This window comes from Peromyscus leucopus, chromosome 6, assembly GCF_004664715.2.
Source record: "Peromyscus leucopus breed LL Stock chromosome 6, UCI_PerLeu_2.1, whole genome shotgun sequence".
NCBI lineage: Eukaryota > Metazoa > Chordata > Mammalia > Rodentia > Cricetidae > Peromyscus > Peromyscus leucopus.
The window spans coordinates 75,065,442-75,090,144 of NC_051068.1; the positions used below are offsets into that span (position 1 = coordinate 75,065,442).

Genomic DNA, 24,703 nt, shown 5'->3' on the forward strand with positions numbered 1-24,703 from the left:
TCCAAGTTGCTTCTGGACATGTTTTATTATAACATCAGACACCAAATTAGGATATCCTCATGAGCTAATCATTTATTTTCAGTAAACGCCCGCCTCCAAATTTCTGAGGAGTTTGGGGCAACCTTAGAGGCCGATGAGATGATTTAAATCTGTGTCCGCCACAAGAATTGTCTATACATAGACAGTGGCTTCTCACCCATCTCCATAGAATTCTCATCCATTGCACACCAGTCGGTCAGGAGCCTCTGGTGGTCAGAATGCCTGGAGAGTTGCATCAGGCCAGGATCAGGACGTAATGTTCTTTGAGCCAGGATGTGTTTGTGTATTTGAATACAGATGCTGTTTTTTGCAAATTAAGTTCCATTTAATTACCTTGAATCTTCACTTATGCATGTAACAAACAAGTATTTATTAACTTCTGGCTGGATGCAAAGGAAGCCTACCTCTTTGTGATTTTTAAAGTTCTCACTCTTTATTTCCTATGGATGAGAATTCAATCAGTGTTACGTTCATCCCATTGGCCACATCATGAATAGGAACTCAATGACCTGAAGCTGCAGCAGATCCCCAGGCACGCTGAAGCTGCCTATTTTTAATCACCAAATTCTCTAGAAGATGTGTCAGTGGATTCTCTACCTGCGGGCTCAAGGCCAACACATTAAAATGAATTCCACAACACAATTACCAAACTGAGATATGTCATTATCATTTCATTTCCTCCATAATTGTGCTAATTATGTGGGTTTTTTTTTTTTTCTGAAAAGTAATTTTCCAGATTAACTTCAATGACACTTTCTAAAGAACAGTCACCTTCACTCTGGCTCTGACTGAGTCCCAGTTTCATTGAGAATCTGTATGTATTTTTATTGCCGTCTTTTTAAGGCTAACATTCCTCCCAAATTGAGATGTGCTGACCTTGGCTCTTTACTCTTGAAATAGGTAGATTGTATAAGCAGCGCTCTGATTTGTGTTTATTCCCATTTACTTAGGAACTCGGAGAACATTATTTCTCTGTAGGACAGAGCAGTAAACACTATGAGACCTGTAGTTATGACTGAAACGATTCCCCCCTTGGACAAAGCTTGCAGATGAGTGTAAAGTCCAGATGTGAGTCAAGGAAGAAGAAGGCAGTTACCATGGTAAAGGGGAATGAAGAGTTATGGGTGGGGGATGTATCTACCAGTTCTACTTTGACAGCCTAAAAAGGGTTTCCCAGAAGGACTACCATCCTCAAGGACTTGAATATGAGCAGAATATAGGTAAGCAGGGTACAGGAGAGCTAAAATGCTAGACAGGAGAAAGATGAGCAGGGTTGGGAAGGCACAGAGTGTGATCATGCAGCCAGTGCAAGCCTGGACCTTCAAATAAACAAAGATAATTGAAAATAAGCCTGAACCTTTAAATCAGTGTTCAAGAAAAGACAAGGTGGGAAACAGGGGTGCTTGTTATCACACAGTCAAACCTCCTTTGGTCATCTTTCCTAGTTTTCCAAATCTCTCACACAAAAGGCCACACAGGGCAGCTGCTCCCCAAATCCCTTTTCTTCCACACTGTCAAGCCTCAAAAACATCTTCCAGCCCAGCCTGTGTGTGCATGCCTGTTTCCTCGGCCTCTTTTTTCTAGCTGTACTTATTCTTCTATCCATAGCCCTCTGTTCTTTTTTATGCAAATCCATCTAGCTTAGTGTCTTTGGCTCTATTTCCCATTCATTACCCTCGGCTCTTTTACAAAGGTCTTGGAGTCAATTAGACAATCCCAAGCCTTAATGAGCTCGAAGTGCCAAGGACACCCTTATGGCTAGAATGTTTGCTTCTGTATTTGAAAAGGAACATGTACTATTTGTTCATGAATCTTTAAATTGAAGAAAGAAAATCAACAAACCATTGGACACAGACAAAACAGACGATGAAGGGAGACAGTGGGAGAGGAAACTGCCAGGCAGGAACAAGAGGCATTCACTGTGTGCCAGGCAGTGCTTGGCACTGAAGCCTGGGCCGGGAAATCTGCAGCTCATTCCAGAGCCCATAGTAACCATGGGAAATTAGTGGCTAGGTGGCAGGTGTATTCGAATTGCACTCTACAAAAGCTATTGCAAGATCAATGCATTGAAAATGTGTGGGATGGAGGCAGACAGGCATGGTGGGAAAACAAATAAGGAAGCTGAAAAGTACTGGTGAGAAGTGTCCAAGGCCCATCATGGTGACGTCTGTGAGTGTTTCAGAAAGGCTTGTAAGGACCATCGTGAACACTTAAACCAGGCAGGCGTTTGTGTGAAGACTATGCAGAGGTTGGGCAGCACCTCCTGTAGCCTTGACTGTCCTCAGCAGCCAACTCAGCTCCTAGGATGAGACTCTTCACAGTCTCTTCCCCATAGTTCCTTGTATCTGCTCCGTGATCCTCTTGGGCTCCACGCCCATCACCTTAGCTTCACATCCTTCACAGGAACCTCTAAAAATAGTCAGTCATCCTGGGGCACCCTCAAACACAAAGAACCCCCAGCCTGGGGGAGGGGCTGTAGGATGAACAACTGAAGGAGAGGCCATAGAACAGAGAAGGCGCCATAGTCAATGATCCTCCAGGAGGTCGGATGGAAGGGGTGAGGAGGGAGGCTTCTATCTTGGACCAAAGTATCATTCTTCATTACGATGTCGATAACACTCTGCCCCACCGCTGCCCTTCCCCATGCCTGAGTTTCTCCATCATTCCAAGGAAGATTAAAGCCCCGGTGCATTAGAATTTAACTTTCTTCAGAATTACTACTATTAATTAACAGGAAGTTTAGCTTTGCCTCACTCCTGGCTAGCTAAGAATAATACCTTACCTGTGGCATTGCCGTTTGCAAATCAAGTTCACACCGTTTGATTTGCTCCTCACAGTAACCCCGCAGAGGCTGTTACCTCTGTTTTCCTGGGGTCAGAGGAGTCACGTGACTTATTTAAGGTGACCTGGCAGTTACAGAACAAAGCCAGGACTTGAATACTCGTGTTCCACCCTCAACTCTGATGTGTTTTCCTCTCGCTGCCTTTCTGGGTTTGGGTAGATCGTTCTTACAAAAGCTATGAGGCACGGCAGATCTGCTGCAGATAGCAACATGGCTTCCTGCTCTTCCTCGTCATCTTCTTTAAATGCTTTTTGTGTACTTCTCTACTTCTAATTGATCTGGACCTCTCTGTCCAGCGTGCATTGATGAAGAGCTTAGCGGTCAAGGTACCAGAGCTTCACTGGCATTGGTCCTCCCTGAATCGCAGGCAAACACTTCATCACTGTCAGGACGTTCACCTCGGCTGGAAACATTGGAGAGGATGGGATCCTGAGCTGCACTTTCGAACCTGACATAAAGCTCAATGGCATCGTCATCCAGTGGCTGAAGGAAGGTACCATGGGTTTGGTCCATGAGTTCAAAGAAGGCAAAGACGATTTCTCCCAGCAGCATGAAATGTTCAGAGGCCGGACAGCAGTGTTTGCTGACCAAGTGGTGGTGGGCAATGCTTCCCTGAGACTCAAAACGTGCAACTCGCAGACGCTGGCACCTACACGTGTTACATCCGCACCTCAAAAGGCAAGGGGAATGCAAACCTCGAGTATAAGACTGGAGGTGAGTTGCTTCTGTGGGGTTGGGGGAAAGGGAGGACCCAGAGACATCCAAGAATAAAGGGCATGAGTTTCTGATGAAATATCATGATGTGTTCATAAATGACGAATATCAGACCAAAACTCTCTCAGTTCTGGTAGCAGCCATCTTGTTGTTATGCCCAAGACCATACCAACTTCCAAAAGTGACCTACTATAATAATATTGGGACTTAAAATATTGTGTTCTAGCCTCGCACCATCTTTGAATTTCTAAGTGTATTCCCAAAGATTTTCTCCCCCCCCCCTCTGTCTCCCCAGGGTCTCACCTTTATCCCTAGGGATCCTGCAACTCACTATATAGACCAGGTTAGCCTTGAACTCACAGAGATCTGCCGGCCTCTGCCTCCCAGCTACTGGGATTAAAGACATGAAACACCACTCCTAGCTAATGAATGGAGACTCTTTAAGGCAGGCCCTGTTGTTGCTACTAAGAGAAGCAACCACCTGGCCTGGGGTATTTCTATACTAATTAGGCCCAAGCCCACACCTGAAATGAGTCCCTCCAGAGACTCCTGACAGTGAGCCATTTTAGGAGAGGTCCAAAAGGAGCAAACCAAAGTAATGCTGTCATGCAGACTCAGTATCATCGCCCCCGTGAAACTCACACTTCCTTGCCAATACCATCTAAGGAATGTTTTCCAAAGCTATACACAAGGGATTCAGATAAATGCAACGACGAGCAGGAAGATGATTAATAAACAAAAGTGATTGCCCCTCCTTTCACAGTGCTTCCGGTATAGATCTTACAGAAGTGAAGGTCTGCCCAGGGGAACAATAAAGAATAACAAACAACATCTTAAGAGAAGTAGAAAGAGAATGACTGAGGGGTTCCGAGGAAGGGAGAGAGCACACCCAGATGCACAGGAGGGAAGGGATAAGAAGCCCCCAGGGAGAAGCTGGAAGGGGCCTCACAGGATGGGCATAAAGTGGCCTGTGCTCCCTCATCTAAACTAGTCTTTGTAGGCCTTTCTTTCTTTCTTTTTAAAGAGGGAGCAAAGCCAATACTGCAGGGGTTTTCTTTAATTAATTAATTTATTTTTATTTCATGTGCATTGGTGGTTTGCTGTGGGTGTCCAGGGTATTCCCCTGGAACTGGAATTACAGACAGTTGTGAGCTGCCATGTGGGTGCTGGGAATTGAACCCAGGTCCTCTGGAAGAACAGTCAGTACTCTTAGCCGCTGAGCCATCTCTCCAGCCCCTATAGGCCTTTCTTGAAAACCTCCTGTGTATGTGTAACACTAGAAAGCATAGCCCTCGAGTCAGACCTGGATGAGGACAGAGACCCTAACAACACGAGCTCTCTGAGCCTCAGCTTCGTCATCTTAAGAGGGAGATTAGTGGGCACTACCAGCAGTAAGACCAACTGCATGAACTTCAGTGAAACCCCTAAAACAGTGAGACAAGAAAACACAGTACTGAATTATGAGTCGGGGTTTAAAGCACACTTAACGAGGAGATGAAACAAATTCCATGCAGACAGAAATTCCAAATAACTTGCTTCCCTCTCCCCTTCCAGGGGGTAGAGGTACCATTTGACAACCTTCCCACTCAGCTCAGGCAGTGTATGCTGGAGTAAAGTCAACTTCCAAAGGCACCTAACACGTGTTCCCTCGCATCATCCGAACTTGGGTGTGGCGAGCTCATGCCTTCTAGCACGCCATGTTGATAGGAGAATGGTATTCCTCTCCAAAACGCACAACCCGACTCAAATCATGAGAAGAACATCCCATATGTCCCAACAGAAAGGCACCCTACACAATACCTGACTAGCACTTAAAACTGTTAGAGCCATAAAAAGTATGGGAAGACTGAGAAAATGCCACAGTCCATACGAACTTGAGGTGGCACAATGATTTAAAACATGCTGGTGTACAAGATGAGAATCTAGAACAATAACAGCAAAAACAGTGTTCATGGAAATGGGTAAAATACAAATAAAGCCTGGAGTTTAACCGTAATACTGGTTTCTCCATTTGACAGCACAATGACTATTTACGAGGCTACATTAGAGGAAAATGAGTGAGAAATTTATAGGAATTCTCTCTTACCGAATACTGTCTTTGAAACTTTCATGTAAATCTAAAATTGTTCACATAATGAAATCTATTTATAAGCTAACTTCAAAAAAATTGGTAAATTAGGACAGCCTGGAAAGATAGCTCAGTGGCTAAGAGCACTGGCTATTCTTCCAGAGGACTTGGACTTGGTTCCCAACATGCACATGGCAGCTCACAACCATCTGTAATTCCAGCTTCAGGGGATCTGATGCCCTCTTCTGGCCTCTACAGGCACTGTATGCACATGGTGCATATACACTCATGCAGACAAATACTCAAATACAATAAAATAAAAATAAATACACCTTTTTAAGAAATTATAAACAGGCAATGGTAGCACATGCCTTTAATCCAAGCACTCAGGAGGCAGAGGCAGGCAAATATCTTGAGTTTCAGGCCAGCCTGGTCTACAGAGGGAGCTCCAGGACAGCCAGAGCTACACAGAGAAACTCCATCTTGAAAAACAAAAAACAAAAAAAGAAAGAGGGAAAGAAATTAGTAAAATAATTCCAAAATTTAGAAGTTTTAACATAGGTATAATAACAGATAACCATAGGATTATTTTGATGATCAAATAAAGTAATGCCTGGGATATACTTCTAGCACAAAGTATACTCTCACGACTTAGTTTCCCACACTGCCTCCCCATGAACATGTCCCCAACATGTTCCAAGCATGTGCATCGTATCCCCCTTGCTATGGCAGATCCATGGTGAGTTCAAGGCCAGAGTGGGCTACATGAGACTGTCTCACAAACAAACAAACAAACAAACAAACAAACAAACACACAACAGTGAGGGATAGGTTTCCTTTCCTTCTCATTCAGCACCAGCCTAGCCCTGAGCAAAGAAGCAGCTGAATGGCTTAATAAATGACTGACTGACTACCCGGGGGCCTGGTAAGATGGCTCGGCAGGAAAAGGTCCTTGATATCAAGCCTGTGTTTGATCCTGTGTCTTAGTTACTGTTCAGTTTCTTTGAATAGACACCATGACCAAGGCAACTACAGAAGAAAAGAGTTTATTTGGGACTTATGGTGTCAGAGGCTGAGTCTATGATCATCACAGTAGGGAGCATGGCAGCAGGCTAGCAGACATGGCACTGGGAACCATAACTGGGAGCTTACATCTGATTCACAAGCATGAGGCAGAGAGAGAGGGGGCTCTAAGTTGGAATGGTGTGAGCATGTGAAACCTCAAAGTCTACCCCCAGTGGCACACCTCCTCCAACAAGGCCACACCTTCTACTCCTTCTAAAACAGTTCCACCAACCTAGACTATGGCTTATGGCGGCCCTCCTCATTCAAATGACCACATCATATAAAGACTGGAGAGGAGAACCAGCTCTACAGAACTATCTTCCAAGCTCCACAGGTGTGCTGTGGCCTATGTACCCTTACAATCAAAATCATCACCATCAACACCATCATTACAACAATTTTTAAAAGTATTAATTGTGAACTGCCATTTTGGCATAATAATAAGCCCAGACTCCTCACACATATTTATTTATATATTTGTTTGTTTGTTTGTTCTTCTCTCATGTATTACATCTATTCCTCTCCCTCCTCTCCTCCCTGGCCCTCCAACTGCCTTCTCTCTCCCCCAGATCAACTCTTCCTCCATTTCCCTTCAGAAAAGAGAAAGCCTCTCAGGATTATCAATCAAACGTAACAAGTTACGGTAGACTAGGCACAACCCCCCTCACATCATAGCTGGACAAGGTGACCCAGTAGGAGAAAAAGGTCCCAAAAGCAGGCAACAGAGTCAGAGACAGCCCCCTCCCACTATGGGGAGGCCCTCAAGAGCACCAAGGAACACAACCATAACACATTGTGTCACTCTGTCTTGTTGGAGGAGAAGGAATGTCTTCATTTCCAGATGTTACTTTAATGAGTAGCATTTCTTAGAATAAAATCAATAGCTGCCACTATATCATAGATATAGGTATCTGTTATAGATATCAGAGCTATAGTTTCTACCCAAGCAAAGTCCAGATCCCCATGGCGACAAGGCCTGTGTGTAGGCTTCTGTGGTGACTGGGGAATCTGTTATGCTGTTTGTTTCTTTCTTCTTCCTCTTCCCTCTTTGTCTTAAAACATGGAATTCAGAAGCCTTCTGAGGTTTGGCCCTATTATCCTAAGGGAATAGACCTTTTTTTTTTCTTTCTCCTTTTTTTTTTTTTTCTAAAATCTATCATAACACTGATGTACATGAAACTTGGGCCCCTGGAGTTTGTGGTACTGGCTGAAAGGACACAATGTATAGTGATGATCTGAGCAAATCATTATTTATTTATGCCCACAACATAATGGGCCATGCACAAACATCACCATTGGGAATCCCTCAGTCACTTAAGTGATAGTAATGATTGTGGTTGGTTTTTAGTTTTGGTTTTGGTTTTGCTGGGGTTTTTTTGGTTTTTCAAGACAGGCTTTCTCTGTGTAACAGGCTCTGGCTGTTCTAGAACTCACTTTGTAGACCCAGCTGGCCTCGAACTCACAGAGATCTGCCTGCCTCTGCCTCACAAGTGCTGGTATTATAAGCATGTGCCACCACCACCCGGCTGATTGTTTTTAAGTCCTAGCACTATCAGGCTGTTTGTCTTTCCTTGACATTTGTCCTTTTTGACTTTTGACCCTGCAGCCTTCAGTGTGCCAGAGATAAATGTGGACTATAATGCCAGTTCAGAGAGTTTGCGCTGTGAGGCTCCTCGGTGGTTCCCCCAGCCCACAGTGGCCTGGGCATCTCAAATTGACCAAGGAGCCAACTTCTCAGAAGTCTCCAACACCAGCTTTGAGTTGAACTCTGAGAATGTGACCATGAAGGTTGTATCTGTGCTCTACAATGTCACAATCAACAACACATACTCCTGCATGATCGAGAACAGCATTGCCAAAGCCACAGGGGACATCAAAGTGACAGGTGGGTTTCCTGAGGCTTCCCGCCTCCCATGCTGCTGGAGATGACCCAGGATCTGGGGGTACTAGTCAAGTACTCTATTCCTAAAGCATGCCTCCCCATGTTTTTCACATGTATTATTAGAGAGAAAATAATATGTCAATTAAATATGTCAATTTACCTAATGTGTACCAGGACACGAGAATCTCTAGTCTTCCAGATCCTCTAGAGCAGGGGTTAACCTGTGGGTTGTGACCCCTTTGAGACTGGAATTACAGGTGTGCTGCAATGCTCACCCACCTTTATGTAGGCTTCTGGTGGTCGCAACTCCTCATGCTCTCATAGCAAGCATCTTTAACCACCGATCCAGTTCTCCAGCCCCCTGAGCTTTGAGTTTGAAAATAAGCATATGAGAAGGAGCGTTTTTTCCAATTATGTTATTCAAATGACCGAAACACTCATCAAAATGTGCTTCACGACATCAGTCATGAGAAGAAGGCTAAGTGAAACAGCAGGAAGCTAATCTCCTCAGACCCCAGGCCCATTGAGATGGTCACCGGCACACCACCAAAAAACAAAACAAAACAAAAAAACCAATGCACAGAATTTACAAGGGTTGGCGAGGAGGTAGAGGAACTGGACTACTCGTACACTGGTACCAATCAACAGAAAATGGCAAGCTCTAAAAACACCCTAGCCATGTGATCTGACAATCATACTTTTAGGTACAGAAAAAAAAAAAAGAAAAAAAAGAAAAGTCTTAAATAAGTGTTTGTATGCTCATAGTAATACTATTCATAATAGTCAAGAAAATTGAAGCCTGAAATGTCCATTGATGACATAGATAGCAAATGTATAAAATGGATACAATACAGTAAATGCACACAACGAAATACTAGTCAGCCTGGACAGTTGTTCAACAAGTATATATTTTGTGCCAAGTGTGTTCATAGCACGTTTAAACCCCATGAGATACTTAGATAAATGGCACAAGTGTCATTAACAAGTTAATCCCGGTATTAATATGGGGCCTCTAAGAAAGAGTTGTTAATTGTGACTAGATCAGAGCAGTAGGGATGCAGGGTTCGAGACAGGTTATACAGAAGGAGAAAGCTGTTGCACGAATCCTAATTGGTCTTAATAAAAACCTGGAGCCAGACATCACGGTGAAAGCTTAAAGATCAGAGAAGCAGAGCAAGCCACAGCCACCTCTTACCCCACCAACTCCTCAGCCTGAAAGAGCCAGAGTTCCTGTCTCCTCTCGCCTTAGATTCCTTTCTCTGCCCAGCCATATCACTTCCTGTCTCAACCTTACTAGTGCTGGGATTAAAGGCATGAGATCCCAAGTGCTGGAATTAAAGGTGTGTGCCACCACTGCCTGGCTCTGTTTCTCTTTTAGACTGGATTAATCTCATGTAGCCCAGTGTGGCTTTGAACTCACAGAAATCCAGATGGATCTCTGCCTCTGCCTCCTGAGTGCTAGGATTAAAGGTGTGTGCCACCACTGTCTGGCCTCTATGTTTAATCTAGTGGCTTGTTCTGTTCTCTGATCTTCAGGCAAATTTTAATTGTTCAAAATATCACCACAGAAAGTACATGGCCTTTTAGATATTAAGAAGATATTACCCATCACATGTAGGCTTGAGAAGCTACATTCCTATCCCATGTATTTCATCCTATGAGGCAGCATCCCTGTGTGTATAACCATCTTTCTTCCTCTTACACTCTCCCCTAGAGAAGTACCTCAGAGGCTGGACATACAGTCTGGCTCCTTTCCCTTTCTCCTCGGTCACTACCATGAAGGGCATATTCTGCCCTGTTCTCTAAGTCAACAGTGTTTTAGGGGCAGGATCTGTCCTAGAAGACAGAAGCCTGCCACACTATGGTTCTGCCTGCCTCAGGGCAAGAGTCCAGGCTGCAGCCTACCTGCTTCCTACAAAGTGTCACCCTTTATCACTAGGTTTTTAAGCGGTAAAGGTGTTATTCGGGTCCTTCTGCTTGCCTTGCTTCTGTCCTCCTTTTCCTTGGCTCAGCCCTGAACTGAGGAGAGGATGTTATTTATTGGATTCCTCTGAAACCTGACAATATGGGGCTGGAGAGATGGCTCAGTGTAGCTGGAGGGCTTCTCTCCAGGTTCCCCAAGCCCCGCAGTCCCACAATCCACGTATAAAATAATCACTCAGACGCTTATATCACTTATAAACTGTATGGCCGTGGCAGGCTTCTTGCTAACTGTTCTTTTATCTTAAATTAACCCATTTTTATAAATCTATAGCTTGCCACGTGGCTGGTGGCTTACCGGTGTCTCTACATGCTCTTCTCCTGGTCGTGGCTGCCGTGTTTCCTCCCCAGCCTTCCACCTCCCAGAATTCTCCTCTCTCCTTGTCCCACCTACCTCCTGCCTGGTCATTGGCCATCAGTGTTTTATTTACATAGAGTGATATCCACAGCACTTCCCCTTTCTTCTTTTTTTTAAAAAGGAAGGTTTTAACTTTAACATGGTAAAATTACATATAACAAAACAATTACCAAGCAAGAATTATAGTTACAATATTAAAGAAGATGTCCTATCTATCTTATATTTGTGAGTTTAAGGTTTTATAGCTAACTTATTTTTTATCATAACTGAGGAAATTACGACTATCTAGTCTTCAACCACATCAAAGACCTGAGAAGGAACATAATGGTACCTGAGAAATGGTAGATGGATGCAAGCAACTTTCGGGAATCTTGCAAGAGTAGACAAGACAGCTGGCAGCCTGGACAGTCACCTAATGTTTCTCAGCATTGTTGGTGCATTCAAATTGGCTACAGGCCTAGAGTATCTGACAGACCATTTTCAGAAGCAGGAATTCTGAGAGACCATCTTACCTGTCTTGGCAGAGTACAGTGGTCGCTTTCCTTGTGTCCCGCTTGTCCAGAAAGGACAGCATTGCATTTGTACTGTCAGCCGTCAAGGCAAGGGCAGTTCTTTGCCCAGTAGGCCATTTTGTGCCAAAAAGACAAACTTCCAAATGGAAATGTCTTAGAAGCCCAACATTCTCTCGGGATCAATTGGTGCAGCCAGGAGCAATTGTGTCTCACATCAACAGAATTTTAAGTTATTTAAATGCCATATTCTCTAGGTCTATGAAGTGTTTGAAGATTACCTATCTATCTGAAATATATCTATGTATACCTAGAAGACCTAACTAACATGGCTACAAATATGATTATCATAGATGACTGATTATTAATCTATTTTTAATCATCCATTACAATTTTAAATGAGTTAAACATAATACCTCAAACAAGAATAGAAATATATATATATACAGTATAACAAAATTAACTTTAAGTTTGTATTAATAAACTAAAATTTTTACCAATGTAAAACATTTTAAACAAGTTGTTCTTTAAAAGTAGGTTCATTAATCTACCCTTTTATCTTATCATCTCCATATCCTGCTATATATCTATATTATATCCCCTTTTCTTTTTTAGAAAGAGATCACATTTATAATCAACCTGTTTTAAATAAAAATATTGTTTCTCTCTGTCCCACACCAGAGGGCTCTTCTGATTTGGGACACAAGAATCTCTTAACCATTTTTTTTTTAAAGCAATATGTCTGGGTTTAGAGGGGGAGTGAGCCAATTCCACCTCTAAAGCCAGCTTGGTATATTTGGGAATTTGGGCGTAGCATGTCTTACTACTTCCTGCTGGAGGGGGGCGCTGTATCTTATGGGGATGCAAAGAAAATTTTAGACCTATGGGGTAGTCCGTGAGGCTGTATTGTGTGAACCAGTTGCCTTGAAACCGATCTGGATGTTGGATCATCTGGGCCATGGTGCCATCGGAGTCCTTTCAGGGGGTCTTGGCTGGTGAAACCTGATGTATCTTAATCTGGAACAAGTCCACAGCCTCTGGCTTTCTGTGGAAACAAAAGCAGAACCTCTTTTCCAAAGTAACATATCCTTATATCCAAATTTTGAAGTCAAGGTACCTTTAAAATATACATTTTGGCATAACTCAACAGGTTTTGTAATCAAATGTTTTTCTTTAGTTATGAATATCAAAGAGAACATAATCCAGATTCTCTGTGTGGTAGCCATCTTTATGTGGCTTATGTTTTATATTACCTTGAGCCTTGAGCCTATTGCTTTAAACTGTACCATTGTAAGCCTGAAACGGCGCTGTGGCTGTTGGCTCTGCCCACTTCAGCTTCCCAACATGGCAGTGGTACGTTTTCCGCCAGCTCTGGGAGTCATCAAGTCTCAGAAATAGTGGGTCTAAGCTTTTATCAAAGCAGCGTGTAGCCCAGAAACCTCTTTTTTTTTTTTTTTTTTTTTTTTTTTAAATAATAGTAAAGACTAAATCTACCACACAGCTTAATTTGCCGCTGGCAGATGCCTCATTTCCGCATACTGCCGGTCAGACGCACCCGCCAGGAACCCGCCAGTGTCCAAACTTGCGTTTTGCCGCATCTAGCTGCCGTATGAGACAAGAAGCAGGAACCTGGTTTTGGCTCTGTTTAGAATTGGTTATTAAATATTCTCAGGTTTAAGGTGGAAACTCGAGCCGTTGGGCGCCATTTGTAGCTGGAGGGCTTCTCTCCAGGTTCCCAAGCCCGCAGTCCCACAATCCACTTATAAAATAATCACTCAGACGCTTATATCACTTATAAACTGTATGGCCGTGGCAGGCTTCTTGCTAACTGTTCTTTTATCTTAAATTAACCCATTTTTATAAATCTATAGCTTGCCACGTGGCTGGTGGCTTACCGGTGTCTCTACATGCTCTTCTCCTCGCGGTGGCTGCAGTCTCTCTCTCCCAGCCTTCCGCTTCCCAGAATTCTCCTCTCTCCTTGTCCCACCTACCTCCTGCCTGGTCATTGGCCATCAGTGTTTTATTTACATAGAGTGATATCCACAGCAGCTCAGTGGTTAGGAACACGTACTGTTCTCACAGGGCACCCAAATTCAGCCCCAGCACTCACATGGGGTAGCTCACAACCACCTGAAACTCTAGCTCTGGGGCATCCAACATCCAATTCTAGATCCTTCAGGAGCTGCACTCACACCTGCAGATACCCACAGCAGATATATACACATAAAAATAGAATAAATCTCTAAAAAAAAAAAAAAAAAAAAAAAAAAAAAAAAAAAAAAAAAAAACCAAAAAACCCAGTAATAGGTATTAAAAAATGTTTACTGACAGGTGGTGGTGGCACACGACTTTAAATCCCATCAGAGGCAGGCAGATCTCTGTGAGTAGAAGGCCAGCCTGGTCTACAGAGTGAGTTCCAGGACAGTCAAGGCTGTTATATAAAGAAACCCCTGTCTCAAAAAAAAAACAAAGACCAAAAACAAAACTTTACTGAATAATTATGTTTTTAACTGACATATTTGGTAACAACAATAAATCCAGATGTGAAACTTTAGACAGAATTAAGCTAAAGAGCTACATGTGTAAGTGAGGGTTGTGGAAGAAAAGGCCATTAGGCTGAGTGGGCTCATTACATTTGCTGTGTTTGCTGCTGACACTTGAGTGACCAGGCGCCAGGCTCCGTTTTAAGTCAGTCAGGAATCCGTGTAAAAATCCCGGGAAGTGGGCCGTTCTTATTTTAGCTTTCTTTGCAGAGGAAGAAATTGGAGCAAATGTGTATTGAGTTACTTTCCGAATTACACACCTAATGAGTGACAGGAACTGGAATAGCTAACATGAAATTGGATTGTCTGGGAAGAAAACGGCAGAAGATGAAATTGGGAAAAGCATGTCGAGCATCGAGGCGCTGGCTTGGGTCCCTTGGTTCGCTGCTGTTTCCCACAGTAGCCTTCACTGGCGTGGTTTCTCATCTGGCTGTGTCCTCGCTGAAGGGACCGCAGAACGGACCTTGCTCCATAGAAAGGGGAACCTCTGAGTTGATTCTAGCAGGGGGGAGGAAAACCAAACTGCCCTTGTTAGCAACAGATTGCTCGATTTTTTTTTTCAGCGGTTCTTTCCTCGTCACGAGAAGGGGACACCCAGCATCTTCTCTGCGGCTCTGAACTTTGTTTCTCTCTTTTCACAGATTCGGAGGTCAAAAGGCGGAGTCAGCTGCAGCTGCTGAACTCGGGGCCTTCCCCACGGGTTTCCTCCGTCTGTTTGGTCCTCCGGCCACTCCTAGCTCTCTCCACTTACCTGATGCTAAGATGAGGGGCCGTGGCCACACAAAAGCACGCAAAGTTACTGGTACAGCAGGTGAGATAAAGGACGGAGGGCGTGCCGGATGGTTGTAGCCTGTGCCCTTAACTGCTGGGCCATTTCCCCAGCCGGGACCTGGTAGGAAACAAGAATAGAACCGCGGTCATCATCAGCCACAGGAAGAAACATGCACTGGGTTAGGGAGGGCCTTTCTCCCAGCACCGTGAAAGGGAAGGGTTTGATAGAGTCTAGTCCTAACCAAGAGCAGAATCCTGAGTAACGGGGATGAAAACCAAGTCCAAACAATTCAACTATGTGTGCAAATCCATTTGCTGAGTCACTAATGAATGCAAAAATACCTTTTCAAAGCAAGAGCTCTTAGCCCTAACTAATTGCCCCAGACTTCACTGATATTTACAAAGCATAATGAAAGGCATGTAATTGCTAGGTATGGGATCTTTTTCCCACCCCACCCTAGCCTGTCCACCTTAGGTCCAGGTGACTCACCAGCTGGCCTCCCGCTGAGATGTGTTCTCTGGCTCCAATTACTAATAGGGCATTTCCATCTAAGTATTCTACTACAAGTAAAAAACTGAGCTGTGGAGTTCCAGTCGGCACTCCCACGTGAACTCTAAGGCATTCCCACATGGCCTGACTCTCCATCTGGGGGGGGGGGTCCGACTGTCCTCTGTCCTTTACATCAGTGAGTTGCCATGGACCCTACCTACAGCATTTCCTCCAGGTTGTCTCTCAGACTGATCCCAATACAGTTTTTTTTTTTAAAGGGAAATTAGGAATTTTTTTTGAAGGGGGGGAGGGTTTTCGAGACAGGGTTTCTCTGTGTAGCTTTGTACCTTTCCTGGAACTCACTTGGTAGACCAGGCTGGCCTCGAACTCACAGAGATCCTCCTGCCTCTGCCTCCCGAGTGCTGGGATTAAAGGCGTGCACCACCACCTTTTAAAAAGATTTATTTATTATGTATACAGAGGAGGGACCAGATCTCATTACAGGTGGTTGTGAGCCACCATGTGGTTGCTGGGAATTGAACTCAGGACCTCTGGAAGAGCAGCCAGTACTCTAAACCTCTGAGCCATCTCTCCAGCCCCCCAATACAGTTTTTAACCATCTTATACCCAAGTTAATTCTAATTTATTTTATCTTCTGTACATGGGTATTTGGGCCATGTCTATGTATTGTGTGTGCTTGGTGCCTACAGAAACCAGAAAAGTGTATCGGATCCCCTGGAATTAGAGTTAGACATGTGTGAGCTGCCATGTGGGTGCTGGGAATCAAACCTTGATCCTCTGGAAGAGCAGCCAGAGCTCTTAACCACTGTGCCCTCTCTCCAGCCCTAGACTAATTCTCTCCCTGTTACAGGTGATAGGAAACTAGGTACCAGAATGAAAATATTCCAACACTATTTCACCTTGGTGTCTTCTTCCTCACACAGAATAATGAGTCTGCATCAAAGCTATTGTCTTTGAATGAGTAATCAGAGTCCTCCAGCTTTTTTTTCTCTCAAATATCCCTCTGTCTCCAACACACACACACACACACACACACACACACACACACACACACACACACACACATACACACACCCCTTCTGGTTTTGCTCTCTCTTCTCTACCCCTTCTGGGAAATTTATTCAACAGCAATTCATATCCATGACTTCCTTTATCCATTTCAGGGAAGTGCTTAAGGTCCCTTTCCTGGGGGCCCTTGAATCCCACATCCACCTGCTGTGTATAGGGTGCATTCTACGCTCTATCTACTATCTAGGTAAGGCACGTGTATGCCTTGCCTAGATAGTTAAGATCTGGAGGCAGGCAGAGATCCGTTCAGTTTTTCTTCTCTTCCCTCTCTTGTTCTCTAAGCTCTTAAGACTGTGCAGTGTAAAAAGTGGATTCTTTGTAAGGAAACCTGCCAGTTCCCGTTACTTCTGATCCCATGGTTTTCTGCAGAAGGAGACTCCCCCAAGGGACTGTCCCTTAGGGACTTCACATGTGGAAATGGTAACTCTATCTTCCCCCTTGATCCCTGCTTCCACTATAAATGAGTCTTTTAATAAGCAGCAACTGGATAAAATGACCTACAGAATATACTTTATCCATCTTCCCTCATATTCCCTTAGAACAATAATTTTTAGCTTTTTTAAAAAAGTCATGTCCTACATGTAAAAGATGATGTTCACATATAGCACACATCGAGTTACATGCATACTCAGTTACCACTTTGATCTCTACAGAAAGTAACTTTCCTTCTGGAAGAATAACTTTAAACCAAACAGACTTTTTTCTTGAGGAGATTTTGGTTTTTGGTTTTGTTGGTTTCTAAAGTACAGTAGATTTCTAAAGTACAGGGACAGATCATTATTTGAGACACACACTATTATTGGCCATGGTGTTTTAGGTCACATGCTCTCTGGCTGGGCATAGAGGCATACAGTACAGTGTCTTCCAACCTCATCCCACGAACCTGTCCATCCTTCATCTCTCGGTTTCTATTTGTTCTCAGGACCTGCTTCTCTCCTGAGACTATAGCTGGATGGTCCTCCTTTAGTATAAAATTTAAGCCATCACCTTCCTGGAGCAGCCCATAGACTCCAGAAGAATAAGCCTGTGTCAAAACAGGAAGTACACTCACACAGAGGCAAAGGGAGGAGGGCTCTGGGTTCTCAGGAAACATTAGCCGAGTGCCTCTCATGATGTCTTACTGCTGTTCTTTTCAGAATCCCAGGAATCTGCAGAAATATTTTCCACAACATATGACCTAGTTTTGTATTTCTGGGAGAAAATGAATTCATGTCTAGAAGTCTGGAGTGAACAGACAGGAATAAGATGAAAAAAAGAAAACAAAAGCAACCCACAGATGCCTCCGATAGGAACAAGATGGACCTAGACAATAATTCAACTGAACTAGAGTGTGGTAAAAGTGCTATTACAATGTGTAGGGTGGGTGTTTTCCCATGTCTCAGGGACCTCCCCTTACCCACCAGCTCCGGGGAGTGAGAGGATGGGTCATAATGTTGCTCTGAAAGTTCCTGGATGGTTTTGATCACCATATATTCGTTTTATATTCAGCACATTAAATATAGTGTACACTGTGAGAAGCAGCTAATCAACCACCACTTCACAACTCAGAGGTGGCAGCATCTGAGTGACAGGCCCAGTGATTCACTTCTCATTAGGATGCTTTCAAAAGTGCTTTGGCTTCTCCTCCTACCTGACAAATGCCAAAGATGTAGGGAGGGTGATCATAATTTCAGGGCAAACAAAATTGTTGAGTGAAGCTGATTTTCCAAATAATCTGAATAACTTCTCTCTTGAGCAAACAAATGCAACTTATTTCTCAGATGATTTGTGAATGGCTCAGGATAGGGACTCTCCTCATCCTGCTGTGTGGCCTTATGTCATCATAAGGTTTGAAGTTTCTACTTTCTATCCTGCATGGATAGCTGTGACCTCAGCTTCCATCCTCTGAGCACCGGGAGTGAAGTGGGGTGATTTCCCCTCTTCTTGTCTTTCATGTGACATTTGGCAAAGTAGAGAGACTAATTGCCACAACTAAAGGAAGAGGGAGAGCAGGGTTACTGGTGTCTAGAGGAAAGAGCTCAGAGATTATGTTCAACATCCTGCAACAGACAGGGCATGTCCCGCTGAGAAAGACTTTATCCAACTCCAAATGCCAACCACATCAAGGTTAGGAAAGTCTGAACTGGAATAGAAAAGATCCAGAAAAAGGTGAGTGCAGGCAAGCCCATTTGCTTCCGACAGTGGGCATCGACTTGTCTCTGGCTTCTGTTCAGAGAGCCAGATCTCTGCATTGTGTGACATCCTTCAGTGAACAGTTGGCAAGCCATGTGGGAAATTCTCCCCGGGATTATCTTCAGCTCACTGTACTGCTGCGGTCCACTCCCGTCATTCTGTGCTACACAGTAAGTTTGGTTGAAATGCTGCCCGATTTCCATTTCAAGTTGCCTGGCTCTGGCTTTTTAGATATCATGATCATGTCTGGACAAAACACAAGGCAACAAAAGTGGATCTTCCTTGAAATGCACAGACTTCTGGGCTTTGGGAGTTCTGTTTGTTTTTAGGGTGCTAGAGATCAAACCACTGAGCTACACCCCAGCCTACACAGATACTTATAAAAGAAAATAGGGTAATGCCCTTTGAAATGAAGACTTGAGGAATGAAGCTTGGATGGACAGAACACGTTCTGCCAACCCCCTCCCCACGCTCATGTGTTGACCACTGCCTCCCTGGACTTTGAATCATGATATCTGTATTTTGTTACGGAAATCTTGAGACCATTCAGAAGAATTATTAAATGCACATCCCCTACGGCTGTCTGCCTGGTCTGTCACAGAAAGTGAAAACAGGGAGATGGGTGAAAAAACCGTAGGACATGTTCTAAAGATTAACACCTACCACAGATAGCAGGCCTTCCACAAATGTTAGTTGGTTAAATGGAAAAGGATGGGAATCTGTATGGACTGAGTGTCCAGGTTAGTTACTTAAGGAAATTCCTACAGGCTTGTACCAGCCTAACCTGTTTCTAACAGGAAAACAGTCATGGCTCTTGATTTGAGATAGATAAATTCAGGGGCGGGCGCGCGCACACGCACGCACGCACGCACGCGCACACACACACACCAACTGCACTAGCGTCACAAAAGACAACTCCTTTTTCTTGACATGGGGGTCTCTCTCTATAGCTCTGGCTCTCCTGGAACTTACTGTATAGACCAGGCTGGCCTCGGACTCACAGAGAACTGCTTGCCTCTGCCTCTCAAGTGCTGGAATTAAAGGTGTGCGCCACTATTCCAAGCAAGACAACTCTTACTATTGAGGAATTGCCAAGTTTTAGGTCTAGAAGAACCTCAAAATCATCTTTTCTAGCCTCTTCGTTATTCATATAAAGATCCAGGGGCCTACGGTAAAGTTCAGGTCACCAGCCAGCCTCAGGTTACATACTTTCTACTGCTCACTGGTGGAAAAATAGTATCTGTGGAGGGCAAATTTCCAAGGGACTCTTAGACCTGCTCCCTTTTTGAATTCCCAGCTGGGTCCCAGCATACCTTATGTAGGAAAGGACTTTTCTGTCGCTGTGACTAAAGAACAAAGGGGAGTCAGAGGAGGAAGGACACATAGTGTTCAGTTTGAGGGGTCTCAGTACATGGCTGGTTGGCACATTGCTCTGGGCCTGTGGGGATTTGAGTTTGTTGCAGGGAGCACACAGTGACGCAAAGCAACTCACCTCATGGTGACTGAAGCAGAGAAAGACACAGGTAAGTGACCCTTCAAGGTCACACTTCCAAGGCCCTGAATTCCTCTCTCGGTCCTACCTCCTAACCTAAGGCTTTCATCCTTGTGTGCCTTGTGTCATTCATAAGTTTCGTTTCTACTTTCTATCTGCTGGATAGCTGTGACTCGCTTCATCCTCTGAGCCGGGATGAGTGGGTGATTTCCCCTCTCTTATTTTTCATGTGACATTTGGCAAAGTAGAGAACTAATTGCACAACTAAAAGAGAGACAGGTTACTGGTGTCTAAGGAAGAGCTCAGAGATTATGTTCAACATCCTGCAACAGACAGGGGATGTCCCGCTGAAAGACTTTATAACCCAAATGCAACCACATCAAGTTAGAAAGTTGAACTGAATAGAAAAGAGCAGAAAAAGGTGAGTGCAGGCAGCCATTTGCTTCCGACAGTGGGCATCGACTTGTCTCTGGCTTCTGTTCAGAGAGCCAGATCTCTGCATTGTGTGACATCCTTCAGTGAACAGTTGGCAAGCCATGTGGAAATTCTCCCAGGATTATCTTCAGCTCACTGTACTGCTGCGGTCCACTCCGTCATTCTGTGCTACACAGTAAGTTTGGTTGAAATGCTGCCCGATTTCATTTCAAGTTGCCTGGCTCTGGCTTTTTAGATCTCATGATCATGTCTGAACAGAACACAAGCCAAGGCAACAAAAGTGGATCTTCCTTGAAATGCACAGAGACTTCTGGGCTTTGGGAGTTTCTGTTTGTTTTTAGGGTGCTAGAGATCAAACATGAGCTACACCCCAGCCTACACAGATACTTATAAAAGAAATAGGGTAATGCCTTTGAAATGAAGACTTGAGGAATGAAGCTTGGATGGACAGAACACGTTCTGCCAACCCCCTCCCCACGCTCATGTGTTGACCACTGCCTCCCTGGACTTTGAATTATGATATCTATTTTGTTACGGAAATCTTGAGACCATTCAGAAGAATTATTAAATGCACATCCCCTACGGCTGTCTGCCTGGTCTGTCACAGAAAGTGAAAACAGGGAGATGGGTGAAAAAGCTGTAGGACATGTTTAAAGATTAACACCTCCCACAGATAGCAGGCCTTCACAAATGTTAGTTGGTTAAATGGAAAGGATGGGAATCTGTATGGGCTGAGTGTCCGGGTTAGTTACTTAAGGAAATTCCTACAGGCTTGTACCAACCTAACCTGTTTCTATCAGGGAAAACAGTCATGGCTCTTGATTTGAGATAGATAAATTTAGGGGCGGGCACCACACACACACACACACGCACGCACCACGCACGCACGCGCAGCGCGCACACACACCAACTGCACTATTGTCACAAAAGACAACTCCTTTTTCTTGACATGGGGTCTCTCTCTATAGCTCTGGCTCTCCTGGAACTTACTGTATAGACCAGGCTGGCCTCGAACTCACAGAGAACTGCTTGCCTCTGCCTCTCAAGTGCTGGAATTAAAGGTGTGCGCCACTATTCCAAGCAAGACAACTCTTACTATTGAGGAATTGCCAAGTTTTAGGTCTAGAAGAACCTCAAAATCATCTTTTCTAGCCTCTTCGTTATTCATATAAAGATCCAGGGCCTACGGTAAAGTTCAGGTCACCAGCCAGCCTCAGGTTACATACTTTCTACTGCTCACTGGTGGAAAAATAGTATCTGTGGAGGGCAAATTTCCAAGGGACTCTTAGACCTGCTCCCTTTTTGAATTCCCAGCTGGGTCCCAGCATACCTTATGTGGGAAAGGACTTTCTGTCGCTGTGACTAAAGAACAAAGGGGAGTCAGAGGAGGAAGGACACATAGTGTTCAGTTTGAGGGGTCTCAGTACATGGCTGGTTGGCACATTGCTCTGGGCCTGTGGGGATTTGAGTTTGTTGCAGGGAGCACACAGTGACGCAAAGCAACTCACCTCATGGTGACTGAAGCAGAGAAAGACACAGGTAAGTGACCCTTCAAGGTCACACTTCCAAGGCCCTGAATTCCTCTCTCTCGGTCCTACCTCCTAAGGCTTCACTACCTCTCCTGTGACCCTTCAAGGTCACACTTCCAAGGCCTGAATTCCTCTCTCGGTCCTACCTCGTAAGGCTTCACTGCCTCTACTGGCTCCAAAGCACATGGACCTTTGCTTATATTTCAGAAACAGAGGCCAAAGGTGAATCAAATTGTGGAAGTATAAACACCCCTTTGGTCTTGTCCACATGCAAACGCACATGCAGTAGACAATGGATATGTACACCACAAACCAGAATATGGTGTAGACCACAAACACCTATAACTGTTCAGACCCAAGTATTGTAAAGCCAAACACAGTTAAATGAGTAAACATTTCTACCTTCAAAGCAAATCATGAGGGTTAAGTTTGGAAATCAAATGGCCTCAAAGATTCATATGTAGAAGGTATGGTCCCCAGCGGGTAGCACTACTGAGTGGTGATTAGACCCTAAGGAGGCTAACTCTATCATTGATCATCTATTGATGTGTTAGAACTGAATGGGATATTAGGAGCTAGGACCTAGTTGGAGGAGGTAGATCCTGGGGAGCCTGACCTTATAGGGTATATTCTACCCCTCGTTCCTTCCTGTCTTGCTATCTCTGCATTCTGCTGTAAGGTCAGCTGTGATGTTTGACCAGTCACAGGCTCAAAGCATTAGGGCCTGGAGCTGGAGAGATGCCTCAGCAGTTATGAGCACTGGCTGTTCTTCCAGAGAACCTGGATTTAATTCTCAGCACCCACAGGGTGGTAACTCAGTCCCAGGGGGTCTGATGACTTCTTCTGGTCTCTGTGTGCACTGGGCCCACATTCAGTGCGTAGACATACATGCAGGCAAAATGGCCACAAAAAATAATACTTAAAAACAAATCACTGATCTTGGGCCACTCAGATGGTTCAGTGGTAAAGAGACTTCTGGCAAACCCAGGAATCTGAGTTCAATCCCTGGGACCCACAGGGTAGAAGGACAAGTAGCAAGTTGTCTTTCGACCTCCATGCACATACCTTGGAACATGCCCAGGTATACATACAAACACACAAACAAACAAATTGACTAATTGAATTTTAAGACAACAAGACTAAGTGACCATGGACTGAACTGTCTGAAATGATGAGTCAAAATAAATCTTTCCTCTTCTTAAAATGTTTATGCCAAAAATGATTTTGTTACAGTGGCAAAAGGTTGACCAACAATGTGAACTGGCAACCATTCTGAGGTTGCAAGAAGACTTACTTTAAGTGCGTAATGACTGAAATGTGTGCGGGCTGTAATAAGGCCTTTGCATAATAAGGCCTTTGCATAATAAGGCCTTCGCTGGGGTTCTGCCGATGACACCTGTAATTCCCACAGTCCCCTAACCACGCACCAGAGCATGAGATGAGCTAATTCAGGCTGTCTTGTTTTGTGCCTGAACTGCTTTTGCTGAATCATTCCCGTAAGTTTCAACGTGGAAGTCGTCACTAGAGGTAAACAGACTGTTCTTCTTCCATTTTTAAGTTTCACCTCCCCTCAAGGACCAGCAAAAACTCTTTCTTCATGATCCAGAGCAGTGCGACACATGGTCATCTGACCCTCTTCTTTTGTTGGCGTGTATAATTTCGCATAAAAATAGCATCTCTTCCTTTCATGCTGTGCACTTGAGTTCCCTTGACTATGATGATAAAATAAGCACAGGGACCCAGACAGCCTTTGGAGAGGTTGGGGCATAGACAAGGGTCAGGCCAACATTCCCTGGGAAGGCTTGCTAACTTTTAGACGCTGGAACACAGCAGTTGGGTCACAGGCTGGAAAGGGGGGTCCGTAGCTGTTACTCCAGGAGTCCTGTCTACTGGGAGCCATCACTGCCCCCGATGATGTGAATGCCTGGGTGTTTCTTTAAAAAAATTTTTTTTTTCTTTTACACTTATCTGTTTTCTGGGGTTGGGAAAAGCGTATGTGCTACTAATGCACGGAGGTCAGAGGACAATTCACGGGCATGAGTTTTCTCCACCATGTGGGTTCCAGGGATCAAACTTAAGTCACGAGGTTCGGAGGTGTGTACCTTTACCCACTGGGCCATCTCACCAGTCCTCAGTCTGACTGTTTCAAAATCATAATTCTGGGGGCCTGGAGAGATAACCCTGAGGTTCAGAGAACTTGTTGCTCTTATAGAAGACCAGAGTTTGGTTCCAGCTGCCTGAACTCCAGCTCCAGAGCATCTGACATCCTCTTTGAGCCTTCACAGGCATGCTTACATTGGCGCACACGCACACACACACACACAGACAGAGAGACAGAGAGAGAGAGAGAGAGATGATGTAATAAAAAAGTATAAATCTTGACTTTGACCATCAGCTTGATCATTTCAGTTTAAATCCGACTGCCTAGTCTAAATGTTATTCTTGGTATTTTCAATTACAATGTCCTTTACTCACAACTCTAAACGTGATCATTTCATGGACACTTTGGTCCTCTACAATTTCCTCTGAACAAGAGAAAAGTGCTACTCAATGAATCTAGTCTGTAGCTACCCAAGTCACACCAAGACCATGTCTTTTCTCTCTGGTCTTTTTTACGGGCAATTATCCAGCTTCCTTTGTAACCATCCACATCCACAGTGTAGGGAGAATTGTTTCATTTTTGGCAGATAATTTTCTAGAACTTTATGGTATTTAATATGACCAA

The 24,703-nt window shown here is 44.3% G+C and overlaps 1 protein-coding gene across 1 annotated transcript in view; it reads left to right on the plus strand.

The window, feature by feature from the left end:
• Vtcn1 (V-set domain containing T cell activation inhibitor 1) overlaps positions 1-19,098 on the plus strand; it is a 68,170-nt gene extending 49,072 nt beyond the window's left edge. Inside the window, 5 exon segments of the mRNA XM_028877292.2 lie at positions 3,249-3,500; positions 3,503-3,595; positions 8,335-8,613; positions 14,642-14,811; positions 17,487-19,098. Coding sequence (XP_028733125.1) covers positions 3,249-3,500; positions 3,503-3,595; positions 8,335-8,613; positions 14,642-14,766 — 749 coding nt within the window. The 3' untranslated portion in view covers positions 14,767-14,811; positions 17,487-19,098.
• Positions 19,099-24,703: the final 5,605 nt, after the last annotated feature.